Raw genomic sequence first — 23,826 nt, forward strand, 5'->3', positions numbered from 1 at the left:
TAAAGTCATCATTGTAGGACTTTATACAATGATGAAGGGAGAAAAGCAAGAAAAGAGAGAATGAAATCATAAGCTGAAATTATTCCAACTTTTTAGTCTTGACTCAAGAACATGTTTTTAACAGTTTAATTCACTGCAAGCTGCCATACTGTCCACCAGCTGGAAAAATGAACCATGAAAGTCTGCTTGCCTTTATATAGTCTCTGAGGAAATACCAACGCATTGGTTTTATTAAACCCTTGTGAGAAAGCCAAGTTTGAAGCTGCTGGGGACTTGTATCATTTCCAAGGCATGTGGAGAGGGGGTGAAAGGAAACGTCACTTGAAAAAGATATTTGGTATCGAGCATCAACTGTGGAGCATCCTCGCGATTGTTTAGCACAGCCTGAAATTATAACAGAAAGGGTAAGAAAACATTGTATTAAGAATCAAAGCAAAACCAGTACATTGTTTGCTTCCCGTTGCAAATCTTACTTTCACATGATGTTAAGGAGACTTGTTTTGATCAGTTCCAAATGTCTAGAAGCTGAGCAACTTAGTAATAATATGATGCAAAGGCCAAGTATAACTACACAGCATCAAAAACTGTGTGTATGAAGTATCCTGTAACTTGAATATGAGAAATAATAGTTGTAGCTCTTACCTGGACTTTACGAACAAATGATGGAGTCACTCTTTTCTCAAAATCGTCTATTGGAGTGTATGAGTTGAGGATCTTAACTATCTGTTCAAATTACAAAAGACTATTTTAGCATGTCACAAAAAGTGAGAAGACAAGAAGAAGAAAGCATTAATATGACATCTTTATTGATATTTAATGGAAGTTTCAGTAAATAATTTTATAATAACAAGAGAATTTTGAGTGGTCACCTAATGAGTTGTTACATATATGATGATTGCTATGACTCATTTCCAGAGGTGTCAGCAGGATAAAGGAAATGTAGAAAAAGCTGAATCAATTAAGAAAAACAATTAAAAAAAAGCCTGTGACAAAGTAAAGAAAATACTTTGTGCAATAAAAACATGGGATAGAATAAAGCAGGCAAGTATTCACCACAGGAGCAGTTAAAATGCTAACAATCAGGAATAAGGAGTTAAAAAAATTCAGTTTAACAAATGGTGATGTGGAATGCTGAGGAATGCTATTTTTATCAAATGAAAAGGCACATAGCTCTTTGCAACAAATTATTTTAGATAGCTAAGATTCTGCAATTGGTGCTGCCAGAAAAAAACAGATGGTTCATTACCTGCACAGTAGAAAGAGATGTGCAGTGTTCACATATTTCCTTGGCATCATCATCTGTGATCTTTTTGACCTGAAGGAGCCAGGCTGCTTGAGATAGAGGCTCCAAAGTTTCTTTGGCATTGCTGCTTTGAAGATTCTTGTCCTTAAGCCATTCTTCCAAGTAGCTGATATTACATCTGGGTTAAACCATGAACAGACAACAGAAATGTTAGGTTCCCTCCTAACAAGCAAGTTACGTTAAAGACTTCTAAAGAAGGAATGCTCCTTTAATGCAGTGTTCAAATTCATACATTTTAAGTTAAAAACCATACCTGTAGATCATAAAAATCAAACAATAGCTTATTGATCCGTAAGTTTAATCCCTTGTATATTTCAATCCTTTTTATTTTTTTAATTCTTAAAGCTTGGATAATAGAAAGCAAGTTATCAGTTTAGCTGTTGTTTACAGAAAATTACTAATACATACTGGCATTGCCTATTACACTGTAGCACTATATGTCTTTAAGACATTCATTTACAGCTGAGCTTATACAGGAAATGAGAACAGTCTTTGCACATTACAAAGCAGGGCTAGGCTTATAACTGATGACCTAAAGGTTAAAGCAGCTTTCTTCTAGTAATATTCCCAGATGGGTCAAGATTTTACTGATTTTCTTTCACCTTAGTCTGCAGACTGTCTAATGGAGAACAAATGAACTGTAACTTCTGCAAAAGTTAGCAGCATGTTCTCTTGATGCTTGTAACAAGACACATGATGCCCGATCTAAACCCTCAAAGGCTCTGTCTCAGTGCCTTTCTCATCACAGAGCATGAAAAATGCAAGTCAGCTTTTGTCTGTCTGCCAGCCAGGGGACGCTGCACCTGTTTACTATAGTAAGAAAGAATTAAAAATACTATTCATCACATCATGAGTGAACTAGCATGGAAAGAATCCTAAACATGTCTGACTTGAAACTCCAGACTGTAATTTTCTCTGTCTTTTCCTCCATTAGTGTTTCCATGGAAAGAACAACTTGTAATATATTATGTTGAGAAAGCGCAGCCCAAAAGGCAAAGATCTATTTTTTCAAAAAGAGCAAAAAAACAATTAGCTGCTTCCAGTAGAATGGTTACAGAATATCCAGTGACTTAGTGATAAAGGCCCTTACATAAAAGTGTGAAAAATTCATTCTCAAGCAACTGCTTGTTGAAACTTTACTGGCTTTACCTTATCTGCATTCCTTTTCTACAAGAGCACATGTCCTTGCGGAGGAAGAGACTATTGAGGGCGATAGCGCCAATCAGAAAAAAAAGCTGCTTCACTGCCTGCTTTAGTAGCTCAGAGTCCAAGCCATTCTGGCACATAGTACTATAAAAATAGCTGAGCTGTTGCAGGATAGAGGTCATTGTGTAGGTATCCGTGTCATCTATGCTAGAAGAACGTTTACGGAACCCTGTAGGTTTCAAGCCAGAAATTCCCTGAAGACTTTCATATTCCAGCATGCCTGGTACTGAAAGACAACAGAAAACAACTGATAAGACCAACGCTCCTAAGGCTCCTTTTAGTTATTAACTTAATTATTGAACAAAACCTACTTTCAGGATATTTTAAAAGTTAAACGATACAAGAAAAATAAGATACTGACAAAGGCTTCTGGGGCACACAAATTTTAAAAAGCCTTTTGTCTTTGTAGAATGTTGATCGGTTTCAGAGCCTTATCCCACACCAGGAAATGTTGTGAAAAAAGTCTTTCCCCAAACCCTGTGGGGACATACCATTCAGCAGAATTTATATGTGCAGAAACACACATGCAGGTTCAGGTATGTATAAATCAACAGGAGAAAGACGTCTGTCCCATCCTTTGCCTCCATGTATAAGCTTTATTTGTATACTTCCCAAGCTACGTTTAAGTCTGTTTGAGTTGCTGCTGTCTTACCAATCATGGGCTGAATGTTGTTCTCCATTACAATAATGAATTGGTGATAGATACGAATGGCTAAATCACTAAGAATTTGTCTGAATTCTGAGAGATCAAAATGCTTCAAACAGTTCTTATTCTGACGTGGAGTGTTACACTTCATAAATTCCTACAAGTTGCAAATATAATTTTTAGAAATCACATAACATTATAATTATACATACAATACAATTATAAATAAGAACATAAATATAAGTATTTTTATATTTATATATTATTTATACATTATATAAATAATACAATATAGAGAGTAACTCATTCCATCTCTGGCTGAACACAGTCTCAGAATGAGTCAGTCACAGCCAACTTCAATGGATGCTTCCAGTTCTGCGCTTCCTGTACTTAGTTTTCCAGTTTATATTGATGTTTACTCTGTTCCTAAAGCGTGCTAAAGCCAAAGGAAATACATGCATAGATTTCATAGGAGAAATTCCTAGATCACTTAGACAGAAAAAAAACTCCACTGCCCACCCCACATGCAGTTTTTAAACTATGTTGGGAAAAAAAACCCCAAACATTTTATTGCTGCAAAGGAATCTCATTTTTGGACTTTTCACCAAGAAAGTTCTGACTTCAAAAGTCTAGACCGAATTCTAACTTGTGTGAAGTCTTGAATGTTCATTAAAAATACAGATTAAACCTCTAAATTCTGGATTCAGACCTTTCCCTACTGTTGCAACTAAATTATAGAAGACTGTTATTAATTAAGTTTAAATGTTTTCAATTCTCCACTGCTCTTTAGATGTTATCGATATGACCACAAGAGGGAGTATTGTTGTTTAGACAATACACAGTTAACTGTGATTCCAAGGCTTTATAGTACCTCTTTGCTTTAATCCTGAAGACTATATTCTTAGGTGCCTATGCAATTTCAGTTCAGTCTACCTAAGTTTCTAAACCTAGCAATAAAACACAGCGAGAGTTTGCAATTTAAAAGAATTTAAAATAACTTTGTATTTCAGGATAAAGCTTAGCTTAAACAAGCAAGTGAAATAAGGAAAAAATGGATATTTATTGTTTAGCTCCTTTCCTGAGGTTTCCTTCTGTATGTAATATATATAATGTATATGTTATCTCATACTGGTAGCAAGCAGACGGTTGAATGGTCACTATTATAAAATAGTAAAACTGTTTTTTATATGTATATGTAGCTGCACATCTGAAGTCCAGCTCACATTAAACTCCTGTGGAAGAGTTCAAATTAAGTAGCAGTTTCCACATCATGTCTTTAACCTGCTTTAGCATTTTAATGTTTCCTTGATTTCACTTGATCTGTTAGTTCTATACTGTCTTATTATTTGTGTAAGACATATAACACCACTCACTGCAGAGCAGTATGAATATCTAAATATCTGGAAGGAACAGTGCTGAGCTGGTGAATAATTATCTTTCTATTATCACTATTTTTAATTCCAATTAAAGTATGTCATAAGTAAAGTAATGGAGTTACTTGATTAAATCATTCCTACCTCTTCACCACTGTACTGCTTCAAACAGTTAAGAAAATAGTATGTGTTGGAAAGCCAAAAGGACAACATCTCAAAGTCTTCTGAATGTTCCTGAAAATGTAAGTAACACAATCTTACAATGGTACTGTCTCATGAAGTTAATGTAATAACTAAACTTAAGACCATTACAGAATTGGTATAACAGAGCCCATATATAGCAGAAGGCGCATACAGCATCTGTAACATGCTAGCTGAACAAATCACACTGTGTTTTCAGGCTAATATACACATAGCAAAGATCCCTCTTTTATCTGGTAAACACTGTTTAAGTCTTCTTAAATGACAGACTGGCTAAATAAGTCTGAACGAAACAGTTTTACACATCTCTGTGTATATTGTTGTAGTGTACTGGAGGCCCTCCTGCAAAAAAGTGTGAACAATGCCTGTACACAGAAACGAAACTGAACTACATATAAACACAATTCTAACTATGTGTAAGTATGTTTTATTTTTGTTAGCTAAGTAAGCACAAGCTTTTCTAATGGATAAACTGTGGTATAAATTCGTTCGTGAACAAACTGTAGGCATTCTGTATACAACAAATTTTACTGCATGAACCACAGTCCATTACTGCCTGTGCTACGAAGCATGTCTGGTGTTTTACTGCATTATAAATCCACAATGAAGCATTCACATAGCTGAATTTATTATGTAGATGAGACAACAGGCTAACAATTCTTGTTTGTAACTTGATTTTGTAAACTGGCTGGCAACATAACTTTAATCATTTGGGTACTAATGCTGCAGTACCAAATGACATGTCAAAAAAACATTACACCAGTAGAACAGCAGTGTAAAAACCTCTTAAAAGTCTGATACCTGCCTGCTGCCAAACATACTAAGCTTCATTTCTGTCCATCTGACTTTCACCAGTGCTGAAAGCACAGGTACACTTCACCTAATTAGCTACTCATTGTAAAACATAAAATACTTCAAATGATTTTGTCATCAAGCTCTCCAGATAAAAACAATTTCTGTTAGTGCATTCTGTGTTCAGCACAGGAGAACCTTACCTGGAGGCTTTACAGGGATACTATTACAAACTTCAAAAAGAGTGTCCCTTAATGATTATTATTCTATTATAGGAATACTAGCAAATGAAAGTGTGAGCATTCCCCAGGTACTATGCATGCATCTTGTAAAACTTATATTAAAAATCAAAAAGTGCAGTACAGCCAAACATAATTCCTACCTTAACAACTTGTTTGATACCATCAATGGTTACATTCATGAAAGATTTCAGCATGTCAGCATCATTCAGATAATCTGCATATCTCACACACATGAATAGGATGTGAGCTGGAAGGCCAGGTATCATATTAACTACAACTCCACGTGGCTTTAAATCTGCGTAAAGGAGAGTCATCAGATTTATTATATAACAATTCAATGATTCAGTGTATCATCCTGAGAAAGACAAGCACTAGGGGTTTATTTCTTCAGTGACCAGTCACTTGATAATGGATTTACTGATTAATTGCTTGTTTCGGAAAACTTCTGTGACAGTGTTGTTCATATAAGAGTATTAATTAAGTTTTCCAGAATAATAGGAGAGTATTGTAGCAAATCCTAAGGTCCAGCATGGGCTACACCAGACAGGTCAACTTCAAAAAGCAATTTGCATCTAACTACCCACTGGAGGCCCCACCAAATTTTGGCATTGCTTAATGATACACCTTTGTTCACAAAGATGTAAACATTCATAAGGCTGAAGTGGATGAGAAGGAAAGGAAGATGCTGTTTTCAAGCAGTAGTTTATAAGGGTACTAATGTACATGGAAAATTTGTTGAGTTTACTATTAATTGTAAGCTAATGCAAAAAGCTGTTTTGGCAGTAAGATTGATACTGTGAAGTAACTCAGAGGAAGGACAAAATTCCTCTACAAGGCAAACATTAAAGTACAGTTCCCTTCAGGGAAGAGAATGACATGGAAAGGACAGACAGGAGAGTAATCCATCACACATGGATTATATAAGCCAAATGACTTACAGACTTAGTAGATGACCAGGAAGAAAGCAAATTCAAGTCCCTGAAGTGCTCTTGAGACTTATAGCTTTATAAGTAAATAAATAATAAGAAAGATAATAGAGTCAGCATTATGTAGAGTCAGACAAATGATTTTTACACAGATAAAGCACTTCTGTATTTGAAATGACTGCCAGTAGAAAAAGAACAATATAGAGCCTCCAAGTCGTATTGGTGGTAAGAGAGGGGAGAAAGGGCAACTTTGAACATAAGTGAAATATGGCGCCTTGTAGTTTTTGTTGTAGTGTTCTACACTGAATATCGTTGACTGATAAAATTTGAAGTGTTACTAAAATACCGAGGATCAGATTTTGAACGATCCTTTCTTCGTCCTCTTTTTTGTACTCCAACATTCCAATGTATTCTTTGGACAAAGTTGGCACATGAGCTTCAGCTGTCAAACACAAAAGCACTGTTAATTGCAGGTAAACAGCTAAGCTAATGTTCACGTTAGAACAAACTATTGGAGAAAAGCAGTTTTCTCTGTAATAAACAGAGTATGGGCCCTGTTCACAATAACGTTCTTAGCTTATGGTTCCAAGCATTACGACCTAAATAACATTAGAAATATAAATGTGATTAGTTTCACTGGATTCAGTGGAATTACTTGCACTGGTAAGACAAATAAAACCCAACAAAACAGCTCTATGTAGTCACCTCTGCAATGTTTTGAAGTACATTCTATAGTGAAGAATTACTTGCTATATAAGAGCTTTGTACAAACTAATTTCAAATCAGGAACCATCTGTCATTTGAAGGTCATGGGAGGAGCTACTCATCTGATGTAAAACTAACATTCTGTTGGCTCAGAGGCAGTTTGTGTGAGGGTATGTATTAACTTTTGTTGACAGAACGTGACGCTCCTGGCTTAATCTTTTATTGTATAGGCTAGACCCCATACGCACCCATTATTTAGCTGGGAAAAAAATACAGGAAAGGGCTTTTATATAATTTCTGTTGATGGTTCCCTGGCACTTTTTTCTGAGGTTTTAAAATTTCTAACCCCACCCCAAATCTACCTTTTTTCTTTTTTTTTTAAATATACTTTCTTTCAAAGACACACTGAACATCAGAATCTGTATTTTAAAAAAAAAAAAAAAGTAACAATATCTTACTTTTTTCAATAGTCTTGGTGAGAGTTTTGATCTGATCCTCCAATTTTTTTATTATTCTATCTTTCATGTCTAGTTTTTCTTCAAGATCCTGTAATAATCAAAGTCAGTAAGTTCAGAGCAACCACAATTAAAAATGTCTTCTACTGCTACACATTATTGTCACAATTAAAGAGCACTATGATGTCCTTTTACTTATATTTGCTGGAAGAAACATGAAACCTTCATATCTTTTTTTTTTCTCCCCCAATGAATTGAGAAAACATCCTGCCCATGCCATGAAACCATGATTTCTTTCTTTTTATCCTGCATTTCAGGTACAGTTTCTTAATGACAGTTTCATTTCCTCACCATGTTTTCCACAGTAAGTCGAGTCGTTTCTTGCTTTATCTTGCTTTTTACTTCATCCTGGATTTCATCTTGCATCAAACCATTGCTCAGCCCCTCAACTTCCTGGGTTGTGACTTTCAGTCTCTCTTCTTCTTTTACATCTATTTCATTCTGTGCCTCGTTTGTTCTAAGAATAGATAGATAGGAATCTTTGCCTCTTACTCTTCTTTCGTTAAAGCAGAGTTATATCATACTTGTCCATTATTTATTAACTGTACACAAGGCCGTAAGGCAAATCTTACATTGGATGTGGTACTTGAAAGAATTTAAGTGACTTTGTTACCCCAGCTTATGGCAACTACATTTCTTACATTAAAAAAAAAACAAAACATATATATATATATTTACCGTCTTTGTGTTCTATCCCCTTCTAGATAACGCAGCCGATTAGACATCTCTTTCGGTTTTTTCAGTAATAATTAGCAACAAAACCCAAAACAAAAGAAAAACAACAAAATCACATTTTCTTACTGTTCTGTACTAGTATTCAGTAAATCTTTTACACTCACAATTTTCTTTCATCTAATGAGATTGAATGACATGCCAGATAAGGATCAGAGAAATATCTGACTACTCCACACCACACATAAGATTATATGGGATGGGGAATTTTGACAGTACTAACTTCTTGCAGTTGGCAGTAAAACTACTTGCAAATTTTAAATCAATTTGCCTAGGAAGACACTATGGTTAGAGAGACTCAGCAACCTCAGCAAAGTGTGCTTTCCTAAATTGAGAAGAACTTTCAAACAAGCAAATTTAGCAAGAACTTTTCCCTCTGTCTCCCACACTGAATTTTTCAACACCCTCTAAAGTCCACCTCATAGAGTATGCCTTAAGTTACAAAACATCTTTCCTTGAATTGCTTCCAAAGGGCATACTCCATTACACATATTCTTAGCAGAGCCCTACTGAACACACTTGCAGACAGCCAAACCATAGAACTGAATGACCTAAAAAAGGTTAAAAAAAGAATACACATACTTGCATAAATTTTATTCTTTAATAAGAGACACAAATTTTTTTCATCATGTTTCTTATATTTTACTAGCAAGAACTTAAGTAATAAGGCACATAATTACATGGAGTTGTCATGTAATACTGCTTCACCTTTTATAAAATTCAAATACGAGGAATTCATCATGTTCATCTTAAACAACTGTAAGACTAGGAACCATACCAGTACTTTACCTTTCAACTTTATAGTCTGTTCTTGAAGACGGTTTTCAAGATCTAATTTTTGATTTTCAAGTTCAGAAACTTGCTGTTTAAGATCTGGGATCACCTTTTAGAGAAAAAGGAGATTTGTGTATTTCAGTACCTTTCTTCTTTTCAAATGTCTGCATTCCAGTTCCTATGACACTGGACGACCTTCAACTGCAAATAGTCAAAGCCTGGGGAGACACTGTGAGGGAGTACTGCTACCGGCTTGCCTGACTTGTTTAACTTTTCTGGAGGCACCTGCTGCTGGCCACTCTTAAAAATGAAATAGTGAGCTAACTAAATGTTTGGACTGGCCCAGTACTACCATTCTTCTGTTCTAGTTTAAAGGAAATTGCACCCTGTCTTTAATTTCCCTAGATCAATTAATGTTGGAAAAAACTCAATATGTTATAAAATATTTTTTTAAAAAATAACATTATAAGCAACTTTTCCTTATATTTTCAATTTTAGTAACTGTTTTGAAAATATTTCTTCAGTTATTTTTCACTCAGCAGAAAAATAATATGATATATACTATCTTCTGCAATAATAGCACTTCCTTGTGTTAGGTTTTACACAGCATTAATAATTAGACTCTTAAGCCTTGACTGCAATTTGTTAGCAGGTTGATATGCTCAGCTGCCCTCTGGTGGGGAGAGCCTCAGAACTGCAGAAATCTGTAACCACCATAAATCCCACAGGCATCTGGTTTTTCACTACCAAATCATAGAACTTGTCAGCCTGAGAAACAGAAAGAGCTTTAAAGAGGCTTCCGAGAAAAAGATGCTAATTTCTGTCCTCTGACTACAGCGAAAGAATGAAGTAACTAAATTCTGAACTTGAATGCCTCAGTACAATGAAAATTGAAGGTGGTTGCTGTGGGTTGACCCCATCTGGCCAGCAGCCCAGCACCCACAGAGATGCTCACTCCTGGTCGGGTCGGCTGTCTGGGCTGTGTGCCCTCGCAACTTCTTGCCCACCCCCAGTTTAACTCGCTGAGGTGGGGCAGAGCAGGAAAAAGAGAAGGCCTTAACACTGTGCAAGCTCTGTTCAGCAATAGCCAAACATTGTCATGTTATCAATACTGTTTCACCCACAAATCCAAAATGCAGCATCATACAGACTGCTACAAAGTAAGTTAACTCCATCCCAGACAGACCCAGTACACTGTTGTAATACTGACCCATAGATAGTTACAGTATCACAAAAGTTTGAAATACTGGAAGTGTTCCATCAGAAAAATATATGGCCTGACCAAAAAATAGCTATTTTTTTAAAATTATCAGATGAGCAGTTTAAATTAGGAAGGTATTAAAAAAAGATATGGTGGGCTAACTTTCTGGTCACTGCTAAACCTCTGATTCATTTTTCAGTTAAAATTCTGTGTAAGTAAAAAACCTAAATAAATACTTGTTTCTTCATGACTTCTAGTATAAAGATGCATATCTGTAGAAATTACCACACCCCTCAAAAGTTTCTTGCATTGTTGAGAAACTGCAAAAAGCACAACCAAAATATTTGTATGAGCTCAGCAATGGACATCCTGGCAACATTCTGCAGTTCAAAACATCTTTCATGAAATTTGAATATTCAGCCACATAAGCGTGCAAGGGTTCAAATGACTTCTAAAGACTTTCAGTGTCTTCCTAGCTATCAACAGCAGAAGCCAAAGCCTGCGTGTGCACTATTTGCCATTCTATGATTAGAATCAAATCCCAATTCAGGTTTAAGCAAAAGGAAAGGGAAAAAGCCACTGTAAAGCTGCCCCAACAAGCCGTACACTGGGACAATAAATTTGGCTGCCTCCTAACACACTACCCCAGCATGCAGGGAAAAAAATCTGTATGGATGTGCAATCTTAGATGGCCCTATCTATTTGAGCCTTGAGATTTCAAGGACATGACCATAAGATTTTGAGGGCTTTGTGCAACAAACATATTTGGATTGTACTATTAAGTAATAAAAACATACTTTGCTTTACTACACCTTGATCTTACCAGGTTTTCTGAAGTTAGCCTGCTAACCTCAAGTCGAATACCATCGTTTATGTCATTTTCCTCTCGAAATAGTTTTTGTAGATGATTAATATCTTGGCTAAGATGTTCAACTTTAAAGTTCAAACCTTCAATCTCCTTTTCATATATTTCTTTCTGAGACTGGAAATGACTTTCCAATACTCTGTTAAAAAAAGGGAGAAAGAACATGGCAGATGTAGTATGATCTCGATGCGATGGGTCAAGTTTAATATAAAGTGAAAACAAAGTACTGTGGTTAACACAGAGACATTCCATTACATCACCTATGCATTAGGGGAGTTGAAAGTTATGCATGATATCTCAGAGGAAACATTTCCCCGACTGACACATACACACTTATCTCACTGACTTAGTAAAAGTTTGTTAAAGCAATTTTAAGCTGCTCAGCCAGTCATATAGTGTTTGTTCATTTCTTAAACAGATGTTCAGTATCACACTGCCAAATTAGTTACTCACTGATCTTTCTGTTTATTTTCTAGATCACAGCTTGGAGTTACAAAAACATTGAAGAACTGAACTAACCTTGTAGCTTTTTTCAAACCCTCGTAAGCAAACCACAGTTCTCCATCCTCATTTAAGTGTTCCAAATCCTCTGTAGAGAGTCTAGAATACAAGGCAGTATCATTAGTGTGCAGGTGAACAAAATGCATTTCTTAAGCTTTTTTAAAAAGACCTCAGAACAAAATTACCTGCTTCTTACATCTTCAAAATCATAACTTTCAAGAAGCTGTTTTGTAACTTCCGACATCTTTTCTGGAAAAAACAAAGTTTATTACATGAGTAATTTTCTCCGCATATTTCAAATTAAGTTTCATTATAAAAATTAACCAACCTCTTCCAAAATCTACAAGGTTCTTTCCTGGTACTCAGTTTATATATCCGATTTACTACAAGAATATGATGAGGGACTTGGTTCTACTTCTGGACAAGTAAGGTGCACTAGATACATATACCACCAATATTGGGTTTTTTTCTAAACACATCAAACTTTCAATGCAAAGCTACATCTTTCTGTTCTGAATCTGGACAACTGCTAGAGTTGTACAGATGACTTGTCACTGAGTGCTAGGTTACTACATTAAATGCTACAGATACAGGTTTGCTCTATGACATTGTTAGCACTGAACAAAGTGCAGAACAGTAGTGCTTCTTATTAAGTACCTTTTCCCAAAGAGGACCCAACTCAGCAAGTTATTTAAGCATATTTGACATTTATTTGACCTAAGGCTAAAGACAGGATGAATGAAAGCTAGGTAATGTATTGTTTCCATGTTCTTGGGTCTTTACAAGCTACTTGTTAAATTCTAGGTGAAGTTTAAGTTATTAGTATTGATTTTTAACCACAAAGGAGAAATGTTTGAAATCAGAGTTTCTTCAAAGGGGTACCCCAGACCTCAGTATTCAGTGATCACTTTGTAAAACTCACCTGTTGGGGGTTTTTCTCCCCCTTGCGAGTAAAGCTATGAATAGAATGAAATCACTATGGGACAGGAAAGACAACTGTTTTTTTAATCAAAGCTAACATGGAAGAAATCAGTTTAAACTGGCCTGGTTCACATTGTACTTGGTAAACTCTCTGAATTATCTAGTATGTAGCTTACCCCTCAATTCTCGCTTCTGTGACTGGGCCTGCTTTTCAACATCCAGTTTTTGTGTCTGCAGCAGTTCAATTTCCTTTTGCAACTCAGGTATTTTCTAAATCAGACAAAAATTATAGACTGAGACAAGCAGTGAATGACAAGGGCTGAGTATCAGTTAAATCATAAAGATAATTATAATTAAAAACAAGTTCATATGGTAAAAGGCTTAAAATGTGTTGTGTTTAAAGCATCTGGTTCTCAGGCATCAGAGCAGAACAGTAATGTGATGTAGTAAAAACATACATGTTTGTGTCATGGAACTGACTCAGAGAAAAAAAGTACTATTTTCAGGTTCAGTTTATAAACTACATTTATGAAAAATCCACTGAGAAACTAATACTTGTGGAGTAATTGCTGGAGGTGACTTAGACATTAGACTTAGATTTACGATTTTAGGAAAGGCACAGCATTGAAGAAGCTTTCTGGATGGAATGCAGCTGGATGCCAGGAATCTATCCCACAGGGAGTTCCCTAAGCCTGCAACCTTGGATGTCGGTAACACCAGGGGAGCCTGGTGCACTGGCTCTAAGGGGAGTTGCCCAGGGGGTGCAGTGGTGTGGAGACACCACGGCCAAGCTCTGTGATAAGGGACTCAGAAGAGCACCACGGCACCGATAAGCTGCATAATTGATACCCTGAGCCAACAAACTGTCATGATTTTGACAAAATGCTGTCCTTTTGGTAAACTTTGCTCATTATAATATCATTATAATACCAAAACACACCTCCATCCCCAAAACTACCCGCCTCTAAGGTGAGACCACTCCTCACTGAGCCTGCACTTTGAATTTTTCCAAGCCTATACCTTTAAAACAAAGCGAGAAAGTTTTACACCAATTATAACAAAGTATGTATGACTAGAGTCCCTCAAGCTCCGCCTGAAAGGTAAAAAATAGTACAAATTAGCCTAAGAGAGAGGGGATGTTAGGGAAGATACCATCGCGCGCTACTCTGACCTCTGGGATCAGTCGATGGGCTGAGCCTCTCTTCCCCCGCATCGGGACGCCTTTGGGTAAGAATCTAACACTTGGTTATTCCAAGTGCCTCCCCGGGAAATTTAGAAACCTCTATAGAGTCGCCTTTATGTCTTTTGATGCATCTATGTTATCCAAAGCTTTGGTATTTGCATGTGCCTTGCAGTCAGTGAATTTATCACCGGTAATCCAAAGAACCTGTGTGTCTGTTGCTTTAATAAATTGCTTTGATTTATTGGTCTAGCCGTGATAGTGGTCATTGAACGCGACCAGACGCTGTAAGTGTGGCCGTGGTAGTTCATGCAGCACGACTAGACGAAAGGTGCCTACGTTATTTGTGCATCCGTAATCGTGATAGTTCAGTGCACTGAACGCAACCGGACTTATAACGATAAACTGGGTGCCTTCCAAAGCCCTCTTGACGCAACAGAAAAATTGGCATAGTCAGCAGGATTACCATGGATAAACTGCTGCAAAGATTCAAATGTGCCCCTTCCCAGGCTGGGAAGGAGTGGGCTCAGAAATTTTGGAAGGATGAAGAGAAAGTGGTAGAACGTATTGAGCCTTGTCAGGCAGCGCAGAAGTTTGGAGTGAAAAAGGGTAAAGGTGTGATTTGTGCAGTGTTAGGAGCTTGTTTGTCTTGTGCTCAGCAAGAGGCTAAAGAAACCCCTGCTCCCAAACTAGTTTCTGATGTAGAATATATAGCCTTAAAATCGGAAAATGAGGTGTTGAAGTCATCATTGGTTTTTGAGAGGGAGACCGGAAAAATGCTAGGAGCCCAAGTTGATAAACTCGTGAATGAGAATAATCATCTCAAACAATTGCTGGAAAGGGTTAATCGGCTGTTAGATCAACCTTCCGCTATGGTTAAGCAGATTCGCAGATTCATATATAGTGCAAACTCTGAAACTTGGGATGGTGATATTTGGTTTGACAGTGATGATGATGATGAAATCCACACTACTGTGCGAACAATCCCACAGTTACCAGCAGAGCTGATTAAAATACAGGAGAAATTCTCAAGACGGTTAGGAGAATCAGAAGTCGAGTATGTGTGTCGAGTTTCTCTTGAAGAAGGAGATCGGATTATGTTAAGTGAAGAAGAAGCAGGAGGCTTTTGGGGACCAGGAGTATTTTTAACTACCACACCGGGGGAGCATAATTATTCCTTAACTGCACGAGCTGCATACTGGGCCGGTGGCATAGATCCTCAGGAGAGAGAGGAACCCCTGGAGATTAAAGCCACAGGCTATTCTGATCTGGCTGCAGCAGTACAGAAAGCAGCCTGCATACAAGCAATATATGAAAGAGATGAATTAAGGAAATCCCCGATGTTAGCCCCTATCGACCCGGCACGATTAACTCCTCTTAGTCGTGGTCTCCCTGATTGTCTCAAGATGTTTGTAGCAAATACCCAAGATCGCATGCAAGCAGCTTATAGAGATGGCGGTTGCAGTCGTAGACGAAATCAACACACCCCCATACCCACCTGGAGCGAATTTCTACAAGACATAGATAAATATGGACGCCGAATGGGCTGGATTAGTTCATTCAGTATAAAGCCCCCAGATCACGCCCGGCGAGTCCGCCAAGTCCACGCACAGAATCCTAAGTTTAATGGGACGTTCAAACCTAATAAGGAACGGGGCGAGCTGTGGCGCAAAGCCCTAGATTTGGGTATACCCCGACAAATTTTGCGTGGCACCTCTACAGAGGACCTCCGTACATTGATCCAATCTTTGGGTAAAAGGAATAACCCAGCCCGGGAGAACTGCCTGACTGGAAAACCTCCAACCCATAAAGAAAGCATACCTTCTGCACTAAGCTTGATTGATGAGGTGGGATCTCAGCAAAAAAACTTCCATCCCCGGGGAGAGCAGTGAGCCACCCTGCCCGGCGGGTATTAGCAATTCAATGGCTCTCGAATGAATACTCTGATCCTATTATTGCTATTCCTGTTGGACCCCGAAAAATATTGGTAAATTTTCTCATTGACACCAGGGCCCAAATGTCAGTAATCACAAATGAAACAGCACGAACCCTGGGCATAAGACCTGGCTGACATAGGGTTAAATTCACCAGAATTGATGGTGTGGAAAAAGAATGTGCTACTGCAAAGATTTCACTCTGGTTGCCAGAGGAACAAAGATTAACCAGAGCAGAGGTATTGGTTGGTGCCTCATATACTAACATTCTAGGATTTGACGTATTGCGTGGACGGATGTGGAAACTCCCTGATGGAACTGTGTGGAGTTTCGCGAGAAATGAAAAGGAATCAGGCATAGTGAAATTGAGTCTGTTGCAAACATCCATACCCCTACCCCCCTCTAAAATCACTAATGTTCGGCAATATCCGCTGCCAGCAGCGGCACTTACGGGGATTGACGGGTGGTAACGGATTTAGAAAAAAAGAGGCATTATTAAAAGGACTCATTCGCCTTACAATTCCCCGGTGCGGCCAGTAAAGAAACCAACCGGGCAATGGCGTTTTACAGTGGATTACCAACAGTTAAATGCCAATACCGCCCCTTTGACTGCTGCAGTCCCAAACCTAGCAGAAATAGTAACACTGATACAAGGAGCTGCCCATCCTTGGATGGCTGCCTTAGATGTTAAAGATATGTTCTTTATGATTCCTCTCCTTAAACAGGATAAAGCACAGTTTGCTTTCACATGGAAAGGGATCCAATACACCTTTAACAGGCTGCCGCAAGGATATAAACATTCCCCCACTATTGCTCACAATGCTCTGGCTAAGATCTTAGCAGAGATTCCTATCTCACCCAATAGTACCATATATCAGTATATTGATGACATCTTAATAGGGGGAAAGAGCCAAAACAGTGTAAGAGATGCAATGGAAAGCATTCGGGGAACACTGCTCAACTTGGGACTGGAAATCCCAGACTCAAAGTGCCAGGGACCTGCACAGGAAGTTAAATTCCTGGGAGTCCGGTGAGTTAAAGGAGCCGCTTCTGTTCCTCCAGACACCCTGGAAACAATAGAGCATGGACAAAGGCCATCTAGTGTAAAGGAATTACAACAAGTCCTGGGCGCTTTAAGTTACTGGCGCAAACATACCCCTGGCTTTGCTATTATTGCACGTCCCCTGTACAATTTGTTAAGAAAGGGAAAATCCTGGGAATGGACCAAACAGCATACAAGTGCATTAGAATTGTTAATAAAAGAACCGAGGATATTCCAGCAACTTGGTCCTATACATCCAAACGACCCTATCCATGTGGAATGGGGGTTCAGTGAACATGGTTCCCATTGTAACCTGTGGCAAAGGGGGCCAGAGGGACCAGAAAGACCACTGGAATTTAGCTCCCACTCTTCTAATGATACTGAAGGAGATATTCAGATCTTGAGAAGGATTTGCTGTCCCTGGTGCGAGCAGTGAAACAGACAGAACAAGTAAGGAGAAAACAGAATGTGATCATTCGAGGACCTTTCTGCCTCCTGGATATAGTCCGTAAGGGAACAATACCGCCTGCCGGCATTGCCCAGAAGCCCACAGTTCGTAAGTGGTATGTCTATCTAGAAGGCATTAATGAAATTATGCCAGTTACTGAGGGTAACATTAAAATATCTAAACTGCAAAAAGACATAGATAGTACTCTCTTGTTCCAGGCCCCACCAAACAACCATCTCCAATTCAGGAAGCACGCCCTTTAAAGGAAGGTGGTGATCTTACAGGAGTATGGTTTACTGATGCATCATCCTATAGGGAGAACAATAAGTGGAAATACAAAGCTGTAGCACTAGAAGTAGCAACAGGAGAAAAATTGATTGAAACAGGTGAAGGTAGTGCACAGGTAGAGGAACTTAGAGCAGTCCTATTAGCTGCACAACAGGGTGCTAGCCACATCTACACTGACTCATATGCTGTCTTTAAAGGAGCTACTGAATGGATAGGTCACTGGGCACCAAATGATTGGCAGGTGAACAGGGTTCCAGTGTGGCAAACCGATAGCTGGAAGCAATTGTTAGAGATAGGAGAGCAGCGGATGCTACATGTTGGATGGGCAAAAGGACATGATCCATCAAATTTTATCTCTGCTCAGTTCAACCAACAGGTAGACAGCCTTACGTGGCTGCGACAGATTGATGTTGTAAATGATAACCAAGAATGGGAGCGTTTACTCGAATGGTTGCATGTTAAGCGTGGTCACACTGGATGGGCTGACTTATATCGGGAAGTAATAGCCCGAGGATGGCCCGTATCAGTTAAACTATGTGAACAAGTAGTAACTGCCTGTTCGCAGTGCCGTTATGACTTAACAAAGACCATCCGAGTAAAGCGCCGCCCCTGCACATTCAGGACAGGAAAACATTGTGGCACTCTTGGCAGATTGATTATATCGGCCCATTGAGACCCTCAGGTGGGAAAAGATATGTCCTGGTGGGAGTAGAAGTTATATCTGGTGTGTGGCCGTGGTAGTTCATGCAGCACGACTAGACGAAAGGTGCCTACGTTATTTGTGCATCCGTAATCGTGACAGTTCAGTGCACTGAACGCGACTGGACTTATAACGATAAACTGGGTACCTTCCAAAGCTCTCTTGACGCAACAATACTTTCTTGGAAAAAGGAAGAAAAAAAGATCCACACATTTAAACGTATAAGTATTCAGGCACAATTACTCTTCAAAACATGCACTTATTTCTGTGAGCTATAACTTACTCATACTGTGTACTACATGAAAACAATGCAACATAGTAGTGTATCAAATACAGCTTATTAACTATATCTTCTTCTAAAAATGCAATGGAGAAAAAAAATTAGTGAAGATAATCTATAAATAAAACACCCACATTCTCTACTTGCTTTATCTAGCAAAGACTCCAAAGTGAAATGCATCATACTTTACCTGTGCTTGTTTTGTAAGTTGTCCTACTTCCAGTTTCAAGCCATCCTGAATGACAATTTCTTGCTGAATTTGATGTTGTAGCTGAGTTTTTTCTTCTTTCAGAATCTTAATTTCTCCCTTGAGCAATTCAATCTCCTTTTCATAGTCCTGCTTCTGATTCTGGAAATTTTTCTCAAGTATCCTAAACAAAACAATCAAAAGGTGGTTTTATTTTCCTACTTTCATAAGCGAAAGAGTGGGCTTTGGTTTTGTTTTAATTTGAAGGACATGTTTCATTGAAGGAAACTTAACTGAACGATAATTTCTTGAAAATACTATCCTACATCCTCAGGACCAATCTACAAAATGGATGATCATAGAATAGAATCATAGAATCGTTTAGGTTGGAAAAGACCTTTAAGATCATCCAAGTCCAACCATTAACCTAACACTACCAAGTCCACCACTAAACCAACTAAGGGTAGAGTAATAATTAATTTCACGTTTCCTAGCTTGGTGGCTGGATTATTTTTTAACGAAAGTAAAACTAGGAATCATTAAGGTTGGAAAGGCTCTCTAAGATCATCAGGCCAACCATCAACCCAACACCACCATGCCCACTAAACCATGTCCCAAAGTGCCACGTCTGTTTCTTGAACACTTCCAGGGATGGGGACTCCACCACCTCTCTGGGCAGCCTGTTCCAATGCTTGACCACTCTTTCCATGAAGAAATTTCTCCTAATATCCAATCTAAACCTCCCCTGGCACAGCTTGAGCCCAGTTCCTCTCATCCTATTGCTAGTTACTTGGGAGAAGAGACCGACGCCCACCTCACTACAACCTCCTTTCAGGTAGTTGTAGAGAGCGATAAGGGAAGCCTCAGCCTCCTCTTCTCTAGGCTAAACAATCCCAGTTCCCTCAGTCACTCCTCACAAGACTTGTGCTCGAGACCCTTCACTCACCACCTTTGTTGTCCTTCTCTGGACACGCTCCATGATAATGGGATGAGGATGTCCCTAGATTTCCCTACATCTAATTCAGATATTGGGACTGAATTCAAGCCAAAACTGAGTTTTTTCCACTTAAAGGCTAATTCTCTAACTGAGAGTTAGCCTACCTGAGCAGCTTTCCGCTACATTTCTGGCCAGAGTCAGCACTGAAGAAGGACATAGCAACAAAAAGGCGTGCGTCCTTCTCACAGGACACATCCTGTCTTCTTCCATTGCAAGAAGCTTTCCATTTTCTACTAGTCCCTGCTGGAATGGACTGGCTTCCAACATAATATAGCTAATGGGCAAAGCAGAAAAATTAGCTAAGAAGTCCTCTTAGTATAGTCTGAAGTTATTTGCAGCTGAAATCAGACTGAGCTGAAACACCACATAGCTTCCAACCCTCAGGAACAGTGTCTGATTGCACTCTTCACCCTTCAGAGAACAGCATTTATCTGGTACCTAAGGTTCTCTGCCTTATACTGGCAGAGAGTTACTGGGAAATAAACACTTGATCCGAGAAAAGCATGCTGCAAAGCAACGACTATTCCTTGCTAAATGATAGGATTTTTAATACTGCAAATGAAATACCAAAGGGAGGTTAAAAAAAAAAGTTTTCCCCTATATTTTTAGCCAAATGTCCTTTACAAACACTGCCTTTCCTTTAAGCTGAGTCTTTCAATTCTGTCCTTTAATATTCACTTCACAGGTATTCTGACTGGTATGGCCATCAGCTGCTCTTCCAGCCCTGACTGAATTCTGAGGATATCTCCAAAGAAACCATTATGATCAGAGTTGCCTTTCAGTTCTCAGAAAGACACATGAAAAGACAGGAAACTGCAAAAGCAAGAACAGTCTCAAGTCTACAATATAATTTCCTGCATGTGACTGGTGCACAAACAAGCATGTGCTTTTTCCTTGACTGTACATGAAGTACTTCAGTACTAGCATTAATGTCCAAGAACACTAACAGATTCATAAGTGATGTGCACACATATTTACAGCAGGAGAAAGGAAGGCAGCAAAAGAGAATAAACAAATGTTGTTTCAAAGCAATAAAATTCAGATTCCATACATTCTCTGATTTTCTTCTTTTTGTACATCATTGAAGAGTTGCTTCGTGAGGTCATCCATTTTCTCTGTCAAAAAAAAAAAAATTTCAGTATTTCAAAGACCTTCATGCAACTACATGCATTTATTAAAACAGTATGACCACAATAAGAAGTTTCGTTTTAATAAGCAATCCTCAATATATTTTAAGGCTGAAATTATTCTCTCAAGTGCCAGAAATTATCACAGTAAATTTTACAAGTAATGCTACAGTATTAAAAGGTTCTGAAACACCGAAGTATTATTCATCTAAAGTATACTTGATCTCATGTGCTGCCTGTGTCCTTTGAAATTAGATTCATAAAAGCAGTATATTAAAGGAATCAAGGATGTAGCAACACTTTGAAGGAATGCATGTGTACGAGACAGGAAACATGATAGGAGGAGAGCTTTTCCTACTGAAAGAACAAATTTAATTTAATTATTAAATTAAAAGCATTTGTACTACACATTCTAAGAAAGGAAGCTTAGGACCAACTTTTAATTTACTGTAAATTCAGCATTCACATTGCTTTTATTACAACAAAAGTCTTTTACCTTTGCTGAAAAGTTGACTTTACAACTTCCCCCCACTATAACTCCTTTTAATTATTGTACCTTTCATTTCCTCAGTTTTTTCTTGGAGCTTTATTTCTAAGGTCTCTTTCTGTTCTTGTAATTCTTTATTTTGATTCTGAAGTTTTAAGATTGTCTGTACACACAAAAAGTAAGCATAATATACAAATTACAAAGGAGGAAGAAATAGGTCACAGAAGGTCTTACATTTTAACAAGCATATACGGACTCCCTTCCTTCCCCGCCACCGCCCCCAAAAAGCGAAGTTACCTAGTAACTCTTGAATCACGCATTTGATAAATCCAGTAACTGAAAAAATTATTTAAACTAAAATAAAAGCACCCAGATGGCAATTAAAATTTACCTGTTCACTGTCCTCTTTATATTTTTTCCCTTTCTCTTCATATGTTCTCTTTTGAGCAGTTAATTTTTCAAGATCTAATTCGAGTTTCTGAATTGTATCCATATCATTGGCATGAGTTGAAGCCAGACTGGTCAATCGTTCCAGTAAACCATGATTTTCTCTACTCTAGAATGAGCAAGACAGGTTAAAAGAAAACAGAAAAATGCACACCTGAAACTGTTTAATAGAATTTTGAAGGAAGCACCTGACCTATTTCTGCTCACCATCCCATATCAGTCATGATTATTTCAACCACGGACTGTTTCCATCAATTAGATTAAAGCTACCATCTTAAAGATTATTTGGCTGGTATGGCTCTCAAAAATAAGCTGCAAAATAAACATAATATGGAATTCCCTGAAGTTACTAAACATGTTGCACCAGAGCAGTATTTCACACAGCTTTCATACTAATACAAGTAAACCCACCCAGAGATTGAACAGACTACTTAAGAAAACAGTAAAAAAAAAAAAAAAAAAAAAAAAAGTTCATTGCAGACTCTTCTCATTGGCACAACTAACCCAAAAATATAAAGAAACCCTGGGTGATTCTTCCTACCCTGGATGTAGGAAGAATGTTAATGGTTTATTATAAAGGATCATATCCCTTACATATTCTCCTGTCAAGTAAAGTATGGATATTGTAATTCACATAAGACTCTAGTCAACGTGAGAGCTCTGAATAAAACAGATACGATAAAAAAATTAGTACAAATCATAAACTGACTGGTGTCCCTCACCTGTTCTTCTATCTTTTTCTGCAGTCGCTGAAGTCTGTATGAAAGCTGGATATTCAATACAAACCGCCGAATATTCTGAAATCTACGCCTGGCAAGCCATGCACGGGCATATTTCTGAAGGATCACAGCCTTGTGTTCTTCAAGCATCTTTAAAATAAAATATTAACATCTGTCTGTAAATATCTATGGCTCAATCAGCATAAATTCTAACATTCTGTGAATCTACATACGCTGGTAATAACAATGCTTCTCACAGAAGTATCAAAACACTGAAACACTCGGACTGCAGACACATTTAAACCACTGTAGTAATCACACTAAATGATCTGCATCAAGTATAAACCAGACAGAGTTCTTGGTAGCTCAGAGATTAGATCTAAGCTACTGTGTATCAGTATTTTTATAGTAACAATATAAAAATAGAGCAGAACATATGAGAACCAGACAGGCAAAAGGTAAAGTATTTGGGATCATTGCCCTTGTCTCCATCTTTTTTATAGAGCAATAGCTGTTTCCAGTTACTGAAATAAAATTTTTGACAGACTGTACCTTCCGATATTTTTTTCTTGCTAGAAATCCTCTTGTATAAGCTTGAATTGTTACAGCAGCTACATGGATGAGCTGGCAAAGTCTACGGACCAGGTAACCCCGACAGTATTTCTGAATAATTATAGCTGCCCATGTTTGCTTCAGATTTCTTGCAGTTATAGCTTGCCTTAATTCAAAAGATAATAAAGTTTACTTAGGTCACATTAGATTTCTCATACTCATTCCCTCGGTCAGCCAAATCACACACACAAAAAAGAAGATACTGAAAACAGGCATCCACTATCTAAAGCACAGCTTTTTCTTCAAAGTGAAAGACAGGGAATCCTCTTATCCACAATCTTTGAAATCTGTTCCACAAGCAATTGTTCTGATGGTCCCTTTCCGAAAATTTCAAAGCCTACATAGAGCCATCTTCCTCTCAGTCTGCTCTGTCAATGACTGGTGCAGTTTCTCTACTGCACAATTCCTCGCAATAATTTGTACACACTGATTTGTAGAACCCTGTAAATCGCTTTTCCTTTCTGCTACCTGATTT

At 38.1% G+C, this 23,826-nt stretch overlaps 1 protein-coding gene across 1 annotated transcript in view; it reads right to left on the minus strand.

Moving 5' to 3' along the window:
- Positions 1-231: 231 nt before the first annotated feature.
- Positions 232-23,826, minus strand: part of MYO5C (myosin VC) — a 40,822-nt gene continuing 17,227 nt past the window's right edge. Inside the window, exons 20-41 of the mRNA XM_075714540.1 lie at positions 23,292-23,457; positions 22,743-22,889; positions 21,965-22,129; positions 21,643-21,736; positions 21,011-21,074; positions 18,966-19,146; positions 13,080-13,173; positions 12,168-12,231; positions 12,001-12,081; positions 11,440-11,620; positions 9,422-9,524; positions 8,588-8,639; positions 8,201-8,366; positions 7,853-7,940; positions 7,036-7,131; positions 5,904-6,058; positions 4,673-4,762; positions 3,162-3,312; positions 2,453-2,735; positions 1,247-1,421; positions 643-723; positions 232-384 (exon numbers count right to left, since the gene is read on the minus strand). Coding sequence (XP_075570655.1) covers positions 232-384; positions 643-723; positions 1,247-1,421; positions 2,453-2,735; positions 3,162-3,312; positions 4,673-4,762; positions 5,904-6,058; positions 7,036-7,131; positions 7,853-7,940; positions 8,201-8,366; positions 8,588-8,639; positions 9,422-9,524; positions 11,440-11,620; positions 12,001-12,081; positions 12,168-12,231; positions 13,080-13,173; positions 18,966-19,146; positions 21,011-21,074; positions 21,643-21,736; positions 21,965-22,129; positions 22,743-22,889; positions 23,292-23,457 — 2,830 coding nt within the window. The remainder of the gene's footprint in view (positions 385-642; positions 724-1,246; positions 1,422-2,452; positions 2,736-3,161; positions 3,313-4,672; positions 4,763-5,903; positions 6,059-7,035; positions 7,132-7,852; positions 7,941-8,200; positions 8,367-8,587; positions 8,640-9,421; positions 9,525-11,439; positions 11,621-12,000; positions 12,082-12,167; positions 12,232-13,079; positions 13,174-18,965; positions 19,147-21,010; positions 21,075-21,642; positions 21,737-21,964; positions 22,130-22,742; positions 22,890-23,291; positions 23,458-23,826) is intronic.

This window comes from Pelecanus crispus, chromosome 7, assembly GCF_030463565.1.
Source record: "Pelecanus crispus isolate bPelCri1 chromosome 7, bPelCri1.pri, whole genome shotgun sequence".
Classification (NCBI taxonomy): domain Eukaryota; kingdom Metazoa; phylum Chordata; class Aves; order Pelecaniformes; family Pelecanidae; genus Pelecanus; species Pelecanus crispus.